This window comes from Paralichthys olivaceus, chromosome 1 (genome assembly GCF_024713975.1).
Source record: "Paralichthys olivaceus isolate ysfri-2021 chromosome 1, ASM2471397v2, whole genome shotgun sequence".
Classification (NCBI taxonomy): Eukaryota; Metazoa; Chordata; class Actinopteri; order Pleuronectiformes; family Paralichthyidae; genus Paralichthys; species Paralichthys olivaceus.
This window is the reverse complement of record NC_091093.1, coordinates 31,129,261-31,146,106: the sequence shown is the minus strand read 5'-3', so window position 1 is coordinate 31,146,106 and position 16,846 is coordinate 31,129,261. Positions and strand designations below refer to the sequence as shown.

The following is a 16,846-nucleotide window of genomic DNA, read 5'->3' as shown; positions in this document are numbered from 1 at the left end:
CTGCACCTTGACAAGATTTCACCCTTCGGACGCCAGCGAGAGAAAGAACGGTGAAGTTTGGTTCTTGTGGGAACTTCAGCGAAAAGAAGCAAATACAAACCTGTGGTCAAGTGTGTGTGTGTGTGTGTGTGAGCATGTTGTGAAATTCATTCACCAGAAACAAGATCCTTTTTCACATGTTGAGTTATTTTGCAAAGAAAAACTTCCTAAAAACGTTTTGAGTTTTTATTTGACTTTCGTCTGCAGATTTTATTCACAAATTCAAATATTAATGCTCTTTTCTCAAAATGAGTTTTTTCTCTGACATTGAGCCAAAAAATCTCCACTTCAGTTAAACTTTTCCACTTTTCTTCCCATTTACATTCTGAAGGTTTTCACTGACGAGTTTTGTTCATGTTTCATTCATGGACAGATTTATTGAGCATTTCGTTGCTAAAAACATGGTGGAAATGGATTTTTTTTCTTACAGCTGTTGACTCTCTTCAGATTTATGAAGTGCTGAAAAAAGGAATCAAACATCACCTCAGTAAAAAACTTTAGATCTGATCTGTTGACAGTTTTTTCCATGTTTGTTAATTAAAGCTTTTTTAATCAGATAATTGCTTCTTTGCATATTAAACAGTAATTTCCAAATCCCCTGTGATACAGAAATGAAATTAAGCCTGAGCTGTTTTCTTCCTTCTCTCAGTTTGAGAGATTTAACGAGGGCACCGGTCACATGTTCATCTTCACATGATGTAACATCTGTCTCTACTTAAAAATAAAAAGCTCATCAAGTAGAATAAAGGGTCAAAGTTCGTCCATTACAAGAGAAGCCATTAACAAAAGTGTTTTTTTTGGGGCCTCGCACGTCGCTCATATCTAACGGAGGCATGTTAATGTAATGTGCTGGAGCATTGTCTGTTACCATGACAACAAATGGAGGTCTGTGCCGAATCCACTGCTTACGTGCGAGTGAACCAGAAGATCTGAGGTTTACAAAGAACCTGACGTGAAGCCACAGAGGAGACGAGTGTGAAGACGAAGACATCTGAAGTACTCGTGTGGACGTGATGCGTATTTAAATGTTCTGTTTGGACAAATTCAACTCTGACTGTTCTCAGTGGGATTATTGTCACATCCTGAAACTGCATGAGACAAATATTAATACAAGTCAGAGGTTTTTTAATCGTGAGTCACTCGACTCTGTCCCCTCTGGATTCACTGAAGTGACGTAATCGCTGCTGATCAAAACCTTCGCTTGTTAAATTGCAGATGAAGCATTTTGCTTAACTCTTGAATCTTTATCATGTTAAACTGCCTCTTTGCAAAGTTCTTTCATTTTATCTCATCCGTCTCCTTCTTGATCATCTCGTCACAGTCGTCATCTTCACACGATAACTCTCCTCCTTATCTCCAGCCTCTTTGTTTGAGGCCTCGTCCCGCGGCGGCTCCTCTTTCGTCCCTGCCGTCACATCCTCCTCTTCCTCCGCTGGCTTCTCTTCGCTCCCGTCCAAGCTGTTTACGTCGCCTGGCAGAGCAACAAAGTTGTTCAGCCTGACGGAGGTTTGGAGGAGAGGCTCAAGCCTCGGCAGCTAATCTGGTTAGCTGCAGCAGGAGACTAGAGACAGAGGACGGACTGTGGACGTCTTTTCTTTTCTTCTCCTCTCTCACTTAAAGGAGTTGGAGTCACAGCTCACATCAGGCCTGTTCTTCTGGTTTGTACTGTGCGTTTTTTAAAAGGAGAAAAGCTACAGACCATAATCAAGTAAAAATAGATCCAAGGATTCTTTATATTCAAACCTGCCCCCTGCAGATAATTGATGTGTGTCACTAAATGGTTTTGAGACTGTGCAGAAACGTAAAAGCTGCCTCGATCATGTTCCCTTCACAAGAGGAGACGCCTGGAGAGAGAATCATCACCTGAACAAAAAAAGAACTGATTCATTTACAGCCAAGAACTTTACTGATTCAAACAGCCTCAGCCTCGTTTGCAAGAATTATTCTTATAAACCAACGGTTTGCTCGCCGTCCGAGCACCGAGCAGCAGATGAACCGAGGACTCAGCCGCCGGGCGCGGTGGAGACCAAAGACGGAGCGAGACTGAGACTGAACGATGGATTTAGATTCATTTAGATTCAACTTTACATCCTTCACCGTGAGTTTCATCTCATAGTTTCTTCAACACAGTCGAGCGTTTAGCAGCTGAAGAGTCTGATATTTCCCTCGGGAGGAGCGACTGAATATCTGACTTAAATCCATCAGCTGCACACAAACACGACTCCAGACGAATGATAACGATGCTCCATGTCTTCTGAGTGTAAATAACTATTTACTGCACGTCCAACATAAAGTCTGACACGTTCCCCTCATGACTTTTAAAACAATTTCAACATTTCTTAATACTCAACATTAGTGCTTTGAGTTGTTTATTATATTATATCATATTAGTTAAATAAAATATAATGTATTATATTATATCATATTAAAGGTAAATACAATATAATGTATTATATTATATCATATTAGTTATAAATATATTCTGAATAAACAGTTTCGTAGATTGTTTTATTAAAACATTTTGTCATTATGTTGGTAAATAAACTGAATTCATCAAATCTAATCAGTATATAAATGTTACGGAGATGATTTGATGTGATTAATATTAAATATTATTTTTACACAATGTGCACACGTGTGAATTTGTTGTCACTGAATATTCCCGTCACTCTCAGTCACGTCACCACGAGTCGGTTCAAGTGTTGAACCTGGAAAGAGACCGGAGCCACTTCACTTCACACAATGAGAACGAGAGACGGAACCACGTCCTCAACGTGTCCTCGTGGACAGAGCGATACAGGTCAGCTGTAAAAGCAACAGAGGCCGCCCTCGTCCATGACGTCAGAATGTTTGTGTCCACGTGGTTTTTTATTTAAAGCTCGTCTGCAGCGGCTGTGGGCCTCTTTAATATTCCCTGATCCTATTCATGAGGATTCTGCCACAGAGCAGGACGTTAGATCAGAGAGAGGCCGACCAATCAGAGAGGAGCACCTTGACGAGCGGCGTAGGGAAGGGCGTGTTCCAGCTGTGAACACGGAGCAGAAACGCTCAGGTGTTCATCTTTCTGTTGTCTCTGTCACATACACTCTTGTCCTGTGCCGGTTCGGGTGGATCGACACAGACACGTCGTTTGTTTCGCTGTTGAAATCACATCCAGACGAGAAGAGGCTCCAGGACGTGATGTCCACTGATCAGGGACCAGTGACGTGAGAGTTCTGTGTATTCCTGCTTCACATGCTCCTGCAGCTTCACTACTGTAATTTACAAAGCATCATGAAACACGCGGCTCTCATCCAATCAGGTGAGAGCATGAGATTCAACCTGATGACGCTGCAGGAAACAAGATTCACTCTCACTGTGCAGCGTCTTTACGGAAAACCACTTCCTTCCACGGTCCACAGACAGCTGCTGCTGTGGGGACGTAACTCTTCACCCGACAGTGGAGAAAATATATCTATTATTATTTATCCCGTCACTTTACTAACAGCTGTGATTCCGACAGAGGGGGACGCTGCTGCAACAGATTCATCACCAAGATAAACGAGAGGGAAACAGAGGAGGACGATGAATCGAGCGAGAACAGAGAAGGTGCAGACGACCGCAGCGTGAGAAGAAAGAAGGTAAAGTCAGATACAAGTTCCCGAGTGAAGCCGACACGGAGTTCTCCTCAGAGACGCTACTGAGCAGTCGATGCTACGTCCTCCTCTTCCACTCAGAGGAAGAGGAGGGAGGCTGTCCTCACCCCCCGTCTCACCCTGCCTCGGCCCCTCGGCCCCTGGACGGCAATAAAAACAGGATAAACGACGTGGGGGCCGGAGCACACCAATAACTGGAGGGGCGGGGGGGTTTAACAGGCTCTGTGACTCACTGAGCGTCAATAACCCCTCGAATCCCCCCAACCACACACACACAGACACACACACACACACACAGACACACACACACACACACACACACAGAAGCAGCAGCTTCATGTGTTGAAGCTGCAGCGATGCAGTGTGTGTTGTTCTGCTTCATTAAACTGAACTGGTCTGTGAACTGAACTGCTCCAGTTATTACTCCGTGTCTGAGGAGCGTCCAGTTCATAAACCCCTCCTCTCCTCTGGCTCCAGGTCACGACCTCCCCTCATCAAAGTCCTAAAGTCAAAGTGTGTAAAACAACTGCTCCGTGTCACTTCCTGTCCCCACGAGTCCCCGGGACTGTGGCAGGCGCCATATTCAAACGTTGTCGTTCCACATGTTCGTGATGAGCCACCGTGTACTCACCGCTGGAGCAGTCCAGTCCTCCCCAGCCCGGCTCACACTGGCAGGTATCCGGAGAGACGCAGCGGCCGTGGGCACATTCGTCGGTGCAGAGCGCTGCAGCAGAAACAAGAGGACGAGTCACTTCAACATTCAAACAGTTCACACTGTGGTTTGTTATATATATGTTAATCTTTCATTTCTTTTAAGAACAAATCAGATTCGTGAAACCTGTTTTATTTCTGTGTCAGAGGAAGTGAAGTGGTCAGATAGATCGAAGACCAAACACCATATGACCTTAAATGAGTGGATGATGGAGAAATGATAAATGGATAAATTGATGGATAAATGATAAATGATGGGTGGATGAGCAGAGGTATAGAGGGGAACCATGACGGGGAACCATGACGGGGAACCAGCCTCTGTATCTGCGGCGGCTCAGTGGGAGATCTTTGAGGTGCTTCCTCCTCTGTTATGATGCAATGACGTAATAATTGAAAGTGAAAAAGTCCAGTTTATATTATTGAAGTTATTTCTGTGATAAACTTTGATGTTGTGTTCCTCTTTGAAGTCAGACGGTCGGATGTTTCAATCCTGAATGAATGTATTCCTCTCTTTGTTTTTCCTCTCTCTCTCTCTCTCTCTCTCTCTTTACGTCTCTTCCCTCACTCCTTCTCGCCTCCACCTCTGAACTCTCGGCTAATCGCTGCACAAGATAATGACAGTGTGAGAAACGGCAGCGGTGGAAACGCTGCATCATTTATAACGTTGTGATGGAGTCATTTGTTTTGAACCTGCAGATAGTGTTTGACAAGTCTCCACTGTAAGGTCGTGTCATGATGAAATATTACAGCAGCGGCAGAAGCTTAAGGTGAAAATGAAGATGTGCGAGCTGCGTTATCTGTACGAGGCAGATAATGGAGCCCATCAGGACGCCGGCGTATCTGAGCCCCACTTGGTTTTTCTAAGGTTGATGAATAAATAAATATTAACAGCAGGTCACAGTTTGTGTCTCAATAGATTCACTTCACTGGAAATTAAATTGTCAAACCACAAACAACAGAAGCAACGAAAAGCACCGACTCTCTGAAGAGTCAAGAGTTAAACTGACAACAGGTTCAAACCTCCCAACACCAGCTCCTTTATTTTATGATTCTCATTTAAAAACCTGTCGACTCAAAGACCTTTTGTTCTGAGTCCGAGGCTTTTTATTTAACTTCTGCTAAAAAAAGAGCTTTTCTGAAAACACTGGAATCTATGATTGATGTTCAGCTCTGAAAACTTTTCCAGAGAAAATATTTTTTTCTTGTTGAAGAAATGAAAGTTCAGCCCCGCGTCTCGTCTGCAGGTTTTTCGTATGATGCTACAGCTGTGTCATGATTCAGGGTCCTGCTGTGGACCCGTCCCAACGGCTGCAAAGACGCCAGGCGACACTCGCAGCCGTCCTCCAGCAAACGTTGGGTTGAGTTCTTGCATTTAAAAATAAACTCCTCTCACGTCTTCACCTCACTTTTTGCCGCCATTAACCTGAAAAACAGTCTGTGAAGCGCAATGAATCATGGGAAATATTGAAGTCTTAAAATTGTCGTATTTTGAGTAAAGTCATCGTAAGCGACCACGTGACCACCGAATATACGGAAACCTGCACAAGGCTCTTATTTTGAAACATGCCACGTCCATCATTAAAATATTATCATGATCAGAATTCAGAAAGTTTCTTACTCCAGGAGCCGCGGTATTTTATTTCTAAGAGGACGCAGAAACATCTCTGGACACAAACAGTCCCACAAAATAAAAGACTGTCATTTAACCAGACTCACTAAAAACATTGAACTGTTTAATGGAGAGAAAATCAAAGCGTCTTTATTGGACTTGTTAAAGGTCTGAACTTTATCACGCATCCGCTCCAGGTTATTTTACGAGCGTCGCTTGAGTCATACATCAGGTTGAGCTGACGGGGGCCGACAGCTCGGAGACTTACGCTCCTCCGTCACACAGACGCCATGTTTGTGCAGCTGATCCCTCTCCTGACACAAACAGGTGGCCTGAGCCCGACGTGCATGAATGAAGGAGTGGCTCCCTGCAGCTTCTCAGTTCTCCTGACGAGCAGCAGGTCTTTAAGACGTCGGCTCGGGAGGAGCGGAGGTCGGAGAAGTGCGGAGACGTATGTGAGCGGCGGGGAAGGTGGAGGCCGTCCTCACTGAAGCTTTATGGGTTTTATGGTCTTTTAGCCACTGAAGGGTCGTGCCGTCTAAATTTATAGTGGCAGCGCGTTAACGTTTTACAGCTTTTTCTTCCCCTCACACATTAGGACAAGAATCCTCGCAGCCACAAACACTTGGCAGTGCACTCTGGGTAAAGATTTATGCTCGCGGAGAGGAGCCGGAGGTAGAGTTTCTGCCTGTTAAACAGAAAACAGCACATTTAGTGTAGAAGACGACACTATGAGCTGAAACTGCTGGTTTCCATCACTGTCTGATGAGATGAAAGAGATCAGAGGTGAAGTCTCTGAGCGTCGCTGACGGCAGAACTAAACTCTGTGTTTTACAAAACAAGCAGCAGAGATTCTGTGTCCTTCAGTGACGCTGCTGACAAACACACAAGCTCACAAACACACAAGCTCACAAACACACAAGTTCACAAACACACAAGCTCACAAACACACAAGCTCACAAACACGAGCTCACAAACACACAAGCTCACAAACACACAAGCTCACAAACACGAGCTCACAAACACACAAGCTCACAAACACACGAGCTCACAAACACACGAGCTCACAAACACAAGCTCACAAACACACAAGCTCACAAACACACAAGCTCACAAACACGAGCTCACAAACACACAAGCTCACAAACACACGAGCTCACAAACACACGAGCTCACAAACACAAGCTCACAAACACACAAGCTCACAAACACACAAGCTCACAAACACACAAGCTCACAAACACGAGCTCACAAACACACAAGCTCACAAACACACAAGCTCACAAACACGAGCTCACAAACACACAAGCTCACAAACACACGAGCTCACAAACACACGAGCTCACAAACACACAAGCTCACAAACACACAAGCTCACAAACACGAGCTCACAAACACACAAGCTCACAAACACACAAGCTGACAAACACGAGCTCACAAACACACAAGCTGACAAACACACAAGCTCACAAACACACGAGCTCACAAACACACAAGCTCACAAACACACAAGCTCACAAACACGAGCTCACAAACACACAAGCTGACAAACACACAAGCTCACAAACACGAGCTCACAAACACACAAGTTCACAAACACACAAACACACAAGCTCACAAACACAAGCTCACAAACACGAGCTGACAAACACACAAGCTCACAAACACACAAACTCACAGACACACAAGCTCACAAACACACAAACACACGAGCTCACAAACACACAAGTTCACAAACACACAAACACACGAGCTCACAAACACAAACTCACAAACACACAAGTTCACAAACACAAGTTCACAAACACAAGCTCACAAACACACAAGCTGACAAACACACAAGCTCACAAACACAAACTCACAAACACACGAGCTCACAAACACACGAGCTCACAAACACACAAGCTCACAAACACACAAGCTCACAAACACACAAGCTCACAAACACGAGCTCACAAACACACAAGCTCACAAACACACAAGTTCACAAACACAAGCTCACAAACACACAAGCTGACAAACACACAAGCTCACAAACACAAACTCACAAACACACGAGCTCACAAACACACGAGCTCACAAACACACAAGCTCACAAACACACAAGCTCACAAACACACAAGCTCACAAACACGAGCTCACAAACACACAAGCTCACAAACACACAAGCTCACAAACACGAGCTCACAAACACACAAGCTCACAAACACACGAGCTCACAAACACACGAGCTCACAAACACACAAGCTCACAAACACACAAGCTCACAAACACGAGCTCACAAACACACAAGCTGACAAACACACAAGCTCACAAACACACGAGCTCACAAACACACAAGCTCACAAACACACAAGCTCACAAACACGAGCTCACAAACACACAAGCTGACAAACACACAAGCTCACAAACACGAGCTCACAAACACACAAGTTCACAAACACACAAACACACAAGCTCACAAACACAAGCTCACAAACACGAGCTGACAAACACACAAGCTCACAAACACACAAACTCACAGACACACAAGCTCACAAACACACAAACACACGAGCTCACAAACACACAAGTTCACAAACACACAAACACACGAGCTCACAAACACAAACTCACAAACACACAAGTTCACAAACACAAGTTCACAAACACAAGCTCACAAACACACAAGCTGACAAACACACAAGCTCACAAACACAAACTCACAAACACACGAGCTCACAAACACACGAGCTCACAAACACGACCTCGTCTGCGGAGGTCACTGGGAAACGTTCAAATCACTTGAAACATCAGTTTCTGCTGCTGATCTGAAGTCAGGTGACAGGAAGTCGAGCGGACACACGTTACATCAGCGACATCTTCTGAAACCTCCTCATCTCACCCTCAACCCTTCTGACCGAGGCCGATGAGTCACGTCTGGATCAGAACCAGACTCTGCCTCCGTCGACCTGAGCAGCTCTGAGGCTCAGCTCGCTCACGGGGACGTTCATCCCCTTCGATCTGTGATCTCATTCTTACGGTCACTTCCCAAAGCTCGTAGATGAAGGTCGACTGGTGGAATCAAGAACTTCCAGTCCAGTGCCCCTCCGGCTTTACAGACGCCACCGTGATGCTCTGACATCACCACGAGGTGCAAACATCACAATGACCTCTTCACAGATGTTTTCAGACTTCGACGACTCAGTAATTCTGTAGTTAGTGTGTGTGAGGCAGCAGATCGTCCGACTCGTCCACAACAACAGGAACATGTGGGGACATTCAGGTGAGGGGCGGAGCCTGTAGAGCAGCAGGAGGCGGGACATGGCGTCTAAACTGTGTAAAGATCAGTGTTGTTGTTTACAGCTCGTCCACACGGCGTCGGCCCTCATCACCTAAACATCTGGAACCTCCTCGTCTTTCCAAGTGGACGTCTTCGTCTTCTACGTGTACGGCTCCTCTTCATCCTGAGACATTTGTGTTCTTCAGTTTCACGTCCGTCACGTGTTAGAAACCTCAGAGACACGCCCACTCGCTCACTGAGAAGGTTCCAGATGTTTCCTCACATGGACTCACTCTGATGTTTTACAGATGTTTTACTAGAGGCTGCAGGAGAAGATCCAGAACAAGTCCAGAGACACTGACTCAGACATTTGTCCTCAACACGTCAGGAACACGTCAGGAACACGTCAGGAACACGTCAGACCTCAGTGCAGGTCTGAAACAGTTTATTTCAAAATAAAAGGCCTTTCACAAGCTAATTATCATTTTATCTGTAACTGCTCTGAAGACATTCAAACTGCAGGTTTAAACTTTGAGTTTTTCAAACAACAGCCACAAGCTCCTTGTTTTGCGTCTTCACTGAGGATTAAGAGGGAGAACGTGTGCAGAAGGAAAACTGCTTCCTGCCGTCATTAAAAAGAATAAAGCCAGAACACACACTTCCTCATAAACGTCTGGTCGGGACCTTTGTGTCCAGCAGAGAAAGAGAGAGAGATAAAACTCTGGCTCAGATTTTAATAAGAACCCGAGACACGTGCTCCTGTAATCCTGACGGAGAGTTGATAAATCATTTAACAGGAGCTTAATCCTTTCATCCTGCGGATCGGAGCACAAACGGCTACAAGGAGGATTACATCAGCACCGGCTGCAGCGAGATTCATAGATATCAAATTAAATAATCACTACCTAATTCCAGCCATTGTCTCAGCATGCTCAAGTAGTCTTTAGTGCCCTTCAAGCTCCTGATGGGCTGGAAGAGCGAGAGCAGACAGAAGAGCGAGAGCAGACAGAAGAGCGAGAGAAGACAGAAGAGCGAGAGCAGACAGAAGAGTTAGAGCAGACAGAAGAGCGAGAGCAGACAGAAGAGCGAGAGAAGACAGAAGAGATAGAGAAGACAGAAGAGCGAGAGAGGACAGAAGAGCGAGAGAAGACAGAAGAGTGAGAGAAGACAGAAGAGCGAGAGAAGACAGAAGAGATAGAGAAGACAGAAGAGCAAGAGAAGACAGAAGAGTGAGAGAAGACAGAAGAGCGAGAGAAGACAGAAGAGATAGAGAAGACAGAAGAGTTAGAGAAGACAGAAGAGCGAGAGAAGACAGAAGAGTTAGAGAAGACAGAAGAGTTAGAGAAGACAGAAGGGTGAGAGAAGACAGAAGAGCGAGAGAAGACAGAAGGGTGAGAGAAGACAGAAGAGCGAGAGAAGACAGAAGAGTGAGAGAAGACAGAAGAGCAACAAACAGCCACTGAATGTCCACACCTGACGTCTTTGTCCACTGATGTCATCAACTGATCACAACACCCAGAGAAATAGTTCTTGTTACAAACAGAGAAAGAAGTTTAGATTTTCTGAAGAATAAATCTGCTGAATATAAATCAGGGAAGTGACTGAATACGAAATAAACTTTCTGAACAGAATCTAACTTGGTGCAGTAACATGCATTTTCCATCAGTCGCCCACGAACAACTTTCTCTGAGAATTAAACAAAATATGAATTATATGATATAATTGGTTTTAAAGTCGTATTTTTGATCAGCAGCTGCTGATTTAGTCTCAGGACTCGTTCACACCTGGTTTGTTTCAGACTCAGACTGAAGCTGAACTTCAGGTGTGAACAGGTTCTTCAGACCAGAAGAGTTCTGGGTCTGGATCAAACTGAACCAGAGTGAAAACACTTTGTTGGACAGTTTGGACCAATCACAGGATGAGAGAAGATGAAGATGAAAGATGCAGACGAGCGGAGGAGAAATCGTTGTGACGAGAGAGAACGTCCAGAGACGAACAGAAAACGGATTCAACCATGAGCCCGAGCAGACGATCGATGGAGGGCGGGTCCCTCGAGTTTAACGAAGCAGCAAACATGTTCTACAGGTTGAACACGGAGAGAATACTGAGGAGCAGGAAATGAAAAATGGAGTCTGAGATATCACAGGAAACAGAGAGAGGGAAGCCCTCTGATTAGATTAGCAGCCTCCCTCCCTCCCTCCCTCCCCCCTCGCTCGCTCTCCAGGACAGGAAACCTTTTATTTATCTCAAGCTGTGCGTATCACACAACAAAGACCCGTCCGAGGCCGTTAGCCTGAGCGGAGCAGGCGGCCGTCGTCTCATCGTTCGCCTCCAGCGCTCAGACTACTCAGCCGATGGGAGCGTGAAGGCCTCTGTGAGGCACAATGGAGTGTGTCTCCGCCCCCCGGGGGAATTTAATAAAGTTGTTTACAAGCAGATGTTGAATAAAGACGCACAATGCACACCCTCTCTACCCTCCGCACCCCCCAGGAAAACCCATCCACCTCCTGTGTACAATAAGAAAAGGCAACGCGGCTCTATAGAATTTACCATCTAGAGTGGATAATTGATTTCTCTCGCCTGATCGAGGAGAGAATCGGTCCCAGATAAAGACGGAGCAGGGAGAGATTTTTCTCTCACGTGTGATAAGATTTTGTTCCTGACAGGTTTAATCTTTCACTGTTTTATCTTCACGTGTTTGTTCACAGGTCGACGGACGGAGGAGACAAACTGAGTCACCGCTTAAAAAAAGATTTTCCTCTGAGGAGCGTTCACACTGATGTGTTCATCTGAGTCCACGAGAGCATCTGAGCTCAGAGCTGCACCGAGAACCAACCACAGTTAGATTCCCTACAATCTGACTTCGATTTGGATCTGCACCAAATTACAAATTAAAGTCAGTCCTCTAAACGGTATCTTTTATCAAGATCCACGATTTGTTTTCTGAGAAATCAGTGAAAAAAACTCCTTGATTAAAAGATTAAAAGTTTTCCCGGATCCATAACTCGGTGAAAGAACGTGATGAGCATGAGGGAAGAACTCATTAAAGCTGATCTGAATTAAAGGACAAACCCGTGGATTTAGTTTTTACTTTCCTTCAGCATTTCCCACAGAATTCATTCATCACTCTCACGTGCGACGGATTCTGAGAGACGAGCACAAAGACTTCAGAATTAAAGACGAGTAAGAGTAAGAGTTCCATCTGTCTGCAGGGACGGTAAAAACTTTAGAGCACAAACGAGGAAACAAACTATACTCAGTCTCTAACAACAACTCTCACATAAACCTGACACACTGGACCTTTAAAACCAAGTACTGATTTAAATTCAACTCAAAAAGTAAAGTGGTACTTTTACTACTTTTCTGTTTACTCGTACTTTTACTCCAGAAATAAGTCAAATGTCTGAGGACGTCCTCCACCACTGGAGCTGAGAGACAAAAGTTTAATAAACACGTCTGTGTCAAACATCTGTTCTTTCATCCGTTCAGTCCGACGCTTTTATTTTCTTTCACTGGAAAATCACCAGAAGCTTCAAAATAAAATATATTGGCCTGAGAATTTTTTTTTTTTTAACGTTTCAGTGAGTAAATTCTGCAGCCAAAGATCCGTCAGGAAATAAATCTCTACCAAGAGATTCTGCTCCTCGGGTCAGAGACGTTCACAGGAAGACAAAAGTACAACAACACAGGGACATGGAGTCTCGTGGACGTAAGAACACTGCAGATCTCTGGTATTAGTTCTGTGCAGCTTCTCTGAGGTCGTGTTCGGGAGCTTTTTCCTCTTTTTGCCGTCTGTGTTTGTCGGTTTTCAGCTCTTTGGTCAAAGTTTGAGCCGAAATGCATCGACTTTGTAACAGAGACGGATTGATCGGACTTTTAACGGCTCTCACAGCAGATACAGATAACTGCCTGGTGCAAGTGAAAAGATAACGACAGAGATTGAATCGCTGCTCCACACGAGATGCTCTGCAATTTTAACCAGCCGGGATCCTCTGTGTGTGTGTGTGTGTGTGTGTGTGTGTCAGGAGAAAAAGGTTTGAACATCACAATGCAGATGACAGGAAAATGATTGTTTTGATCAACGGTGGAAAACACGAGGACGGAATATTTCATATCCTGGAGAAAAGGTCCGTGTGAGAGGACACAGCGCGGCGATCAAACCCAACATGTGTTTACTTTTAAAAGAGCGCAAGAGACGAGACGAGAGCGAGAAGAGGGACGTTTTCCTTCAGTCAGGAGGAAAAACACGTCGTTTATCTTGGTTTTTAAATCATCGTCGTATCTGATCGTTGATGCTGTTTGTTCAGTTTCTTCAATCAGCTCGAAAATCGAATATTTAACTAAACTGACAGAGTGGTTGTAAAGAAAGAAAGAGTCTGACTCCCACTCGGGACGTTTCCTCTCTGAGTCTGAAGCTTCGTGTGTTTGTTCGTGTTGTAATTTAGGGACTCGAGCATCTCGTCATCACCTAGGTGGGCGTCGTCTACCTATAACTGACCCTGATTGGCTTAATTCTATATTCGTGTAAAATCAAATTGTTGAAACCCAACTTACGGACACAGAGGTCTCCGCTCTCAAAGAATCCTGGGCAGCACTGAGAGCGTCGTCTGTACATGGTCCTCACACCTCGTCTGTAGGCCGTCTTGTAGCTGATCCTACACACACACACACACACACACACACACACACACACACACACAGTTGGTTGTAATGTAAACTTCCTTTAAATTGACGAACCACAGACTGTAAATAAAGATGGACGCCACGACGGCTCCCACTAGTGAAGCCAAAGCATTTTAATCTCCCCCTAGTGTCCGGCTGCAGTATAGGTTCTAAGCTGCCTCCTCCATGTTAGCAGATGGGACGTGGACCAAACTAAACAATACATATTAATTAATACATATTAAATGTTTGTCAAAGATGTTTCTGTCGTTTCAGCTCGTTCTCATCAGTTTGGTTTAATTAGTTATTGATGACATAAAAACAGGGCGGAGACGTCATGATTGACAGCTGACCCTGACTCCCGATTGGTCCAATGCATATATCAGCAGGACATCGAGACGTTCATATCGGAGACGTTTTGGCTTCATCTCTTCAATTCGTCGTCCATCTTTATTTACTCCGTTTCTTTCCTTCATGCAAATGATTGAAAAACAAAACTCGATATCATTGATGTCCACGTCAGCAGACACGTGACCTGAATACCTGACAATGTGCCAACACTCCACCGTGAAGGTTTGCTCACGCCGCTCCACCTCGAGAAGACAAGCACCACTTAAACGTTTAGGATAGTTTCTCCCACTCGTTCAAGGACGCCGATGTTTTCTGACATTTCAGTTTAAGATCAATGACTCAGCTCTTAGCTGGAGGAGCTAAACTGGTGGCTATAAAGCTTAATGGGGTCATTAAAGCCGATACGCCGACAGTCGCTCATCAAAATGACCACATCAGGCTGAACTGCCGGAGTTAGGGAGTAGACACCAGAGGCCGACTGCCTCCGACCGTCAGCTTCACAGATACTGTCTCAATCTGAAGTCCGACTCACGACACCAGAGAATTCAAAAGATCAGCACGATCATGGATTATTAATCATATATATATAGGAACATGACATCTGGTTCAAACTTTCAAAACAACGAGTGAATCCTGAGAATTCATATCGGCAGCGACCTACAGACGGAGAATCATCCTCTAAAAATCACCTTCTGGGCGACAACCAGGACTTTGTGACAGATTTTCAAACAACACAATCATTGCTCTCGTCCAGAAAATATATAAACATGAATCTGTATCTGATGTTTCTCCAGTTGTCGAACAGTCACAACAACATTTCAGTCTCTGTGTCTGATTCTATCTGGTCGTTTATTCGTAACTTGTGATTTTCAGGACGCTGCAGTGAAACCGATGAATTATGACGAGGAACAAAGTTTGTCTTTCACCATCGAGTGCTGTTGTTAACTCGACGCGTGTGAAGTCACGGGTTGTGTTCTTGGACCTGGATGACGTCACACTGCAGAACATTAGAATTCACTTTGGGACGTTATCAATCAGAGTGGAGGAGGAGGAGGAGGAGGAAGAGGAGGAGGAAGAGGAGGAGGAGGAGGAGGAGGAGGAGGAAGAGGAGGAGGAGGAGGAGGAGGAAGAGGAGGAGGAAGAGGAGGAGGAGGAAGAGGAGGAGGAAGAGGAGGAGGAGGAGGAAGAGGAGGAGGAAGAGGAGGAGGAGGAGGAAGAGGAGGAGGAGGAGGAGGAGGAAGAGGAGGAGGAGGAGGAGGAGGAGGAGGAGGAGGAGGAAGAGGAGGAGGAGGAGGAGGAGGAAGAGGAGGAGGAAGAGGAGGAGGAGGAAGAGGAGGAGGAAGAGGAGGAGGAGGAGGAAGAGGAGGAGGAAGAGGAGGAGGAGGAGGAGGAGGAGGAGGAGGAAGAGGAGGAGGAGGAGGAGGAGGAAGAGGAGGAGGAAGAGGAGGAGGAGGAGGAGGAGGAAGAGGAGGAGGAGGAGGAGGAGGTTCCACTGAGAAAGAAAAGCTCACATCTGCTCGTTAAACAAACTCATCTCAGTGGTTTTACCTGTGTCTGGTGCATTTGAACCAGTTGAGGATGTCGGTGCAGCGGGTGTAGTAGACCTGGTCGAAGGGATGAGCGTACGACTCCTGCACAGTCACAGCGTAGCTGCAGAGACAGAAACACACCGACGAGCAGCGTTCACTTTCATTTGCTTCTCGTCAGATAAAGAACAATAAAGTGATTTCACTCTCTCCAGAAGGACGGAACATTTCTCACAGGTAAACTTTTCTCACGAAGACACCAAATCGATAGCGTTTACTTTTAAAAACAAATCATCAGGATGAGAAGTATCGATCACAGGATGTGAAGCTGGGACACGACGCAGGGATCAATTCTTTCTGAGCTGATTTTATTTCCCTACAAACTTCCAGGATTTTCCAAAGTCATGAGACGACTCAACCTTTGATTTCTGCTGATTTGATTCTCCTGTCACAACACGTGTGAGTGTGTGTGTGTGTGGTTACTGAACACACTCTAACCTCTAGAGAAGTGGAAACTGTAATAATCATCAGAGATAGAAACACACATCCACTGATTACACAGAGATCATCGATCACAGCACCTCAGAAGAAATGACGCCGTGCTTTTACTCGGCGTCGAGTGCTGAAGCCAATCAAGCCGTCACATCAGCATCGCTGTGGATTTACAGCTGCAGAACGTCCCCTCAGGAGTTAAACCTTTTTCCCTTTTCACTTTTGATTATTGGCAAACCCCTCGGTCTTGATTTGCGGCGGGGACTCCATTAGTTCACCGCAGAGTTTGAGCTGAATTATTTCACTTTGAATACCAGAGACAGAAACTGACCTCTCCCAGTGGCTGCACACGTTGGGGTCGTCCGGGTTGAGGGACGACGCCACGGAGATGAAGCCGAACAGGTTGAGCCACAGCAGCGCCCGGGCGGAAACACCGGCGGGCGCCATCGTCCTCGTCACGGCGACCTTCAGGGAAACACAGACGCTGAGGATCTGAGGTTTGTGAGGTTCTGGTGATGGGTTCATGAGTCAGAGAAGAATAATGACAAATAAAAACCTG

At 45.4% G+C, this 16,846-nt stretch overlaps 1 protein-coding gene across 11 annotated transcripts in view; it reads right to left on the bottom strand.

Annotated features, from left to right (window-relative positions):
* The window catches only part of LOC109645781 (multiple epidermal growth factor-like domains protein 11), an 87,771-nt gene that overhangs the window by 47,739 nt on the left and 23,186 nt on the right, over positions 1 to 16,846 (bottom strand). For 6 of the 11 annotated variants that reach the window (XR_011243371.1, XR_011243376.1, XM_069527893.1 and 3 more), the window contains 4 exons: positions 16,619 to 16,796; positions 15,818 to 15,919; positions 13,811 to 13,911; positions 4,306 to 4,398 (listed from right to left, as the gene is read on the bottom strand). Coding sequence is in view for 9 of the 11 variants with exons in the window: in XM_069527893.1 (XP_069383994.1) it covers positions 4,306 to 4,398; positions 13,811 to 13,911; positions 15,818 to 15,919; positions 16,619 to 16,796 (474 nt within the window). In the remaining 2 variants the exon portion in view is untranslated. The remainder of the gene's footprint in view (positions 1 to 4,305; positions 4,399 to 13,810; positions 13,912 to 15,817; positions 15,920 to 16,618; positions 16,797 to 16,846) is intronic. The other 5 variants (XM_069527903.1, XM_069527904.1, XM_069527901.1 and 2 more) reach the window with 1 other exon arrangement.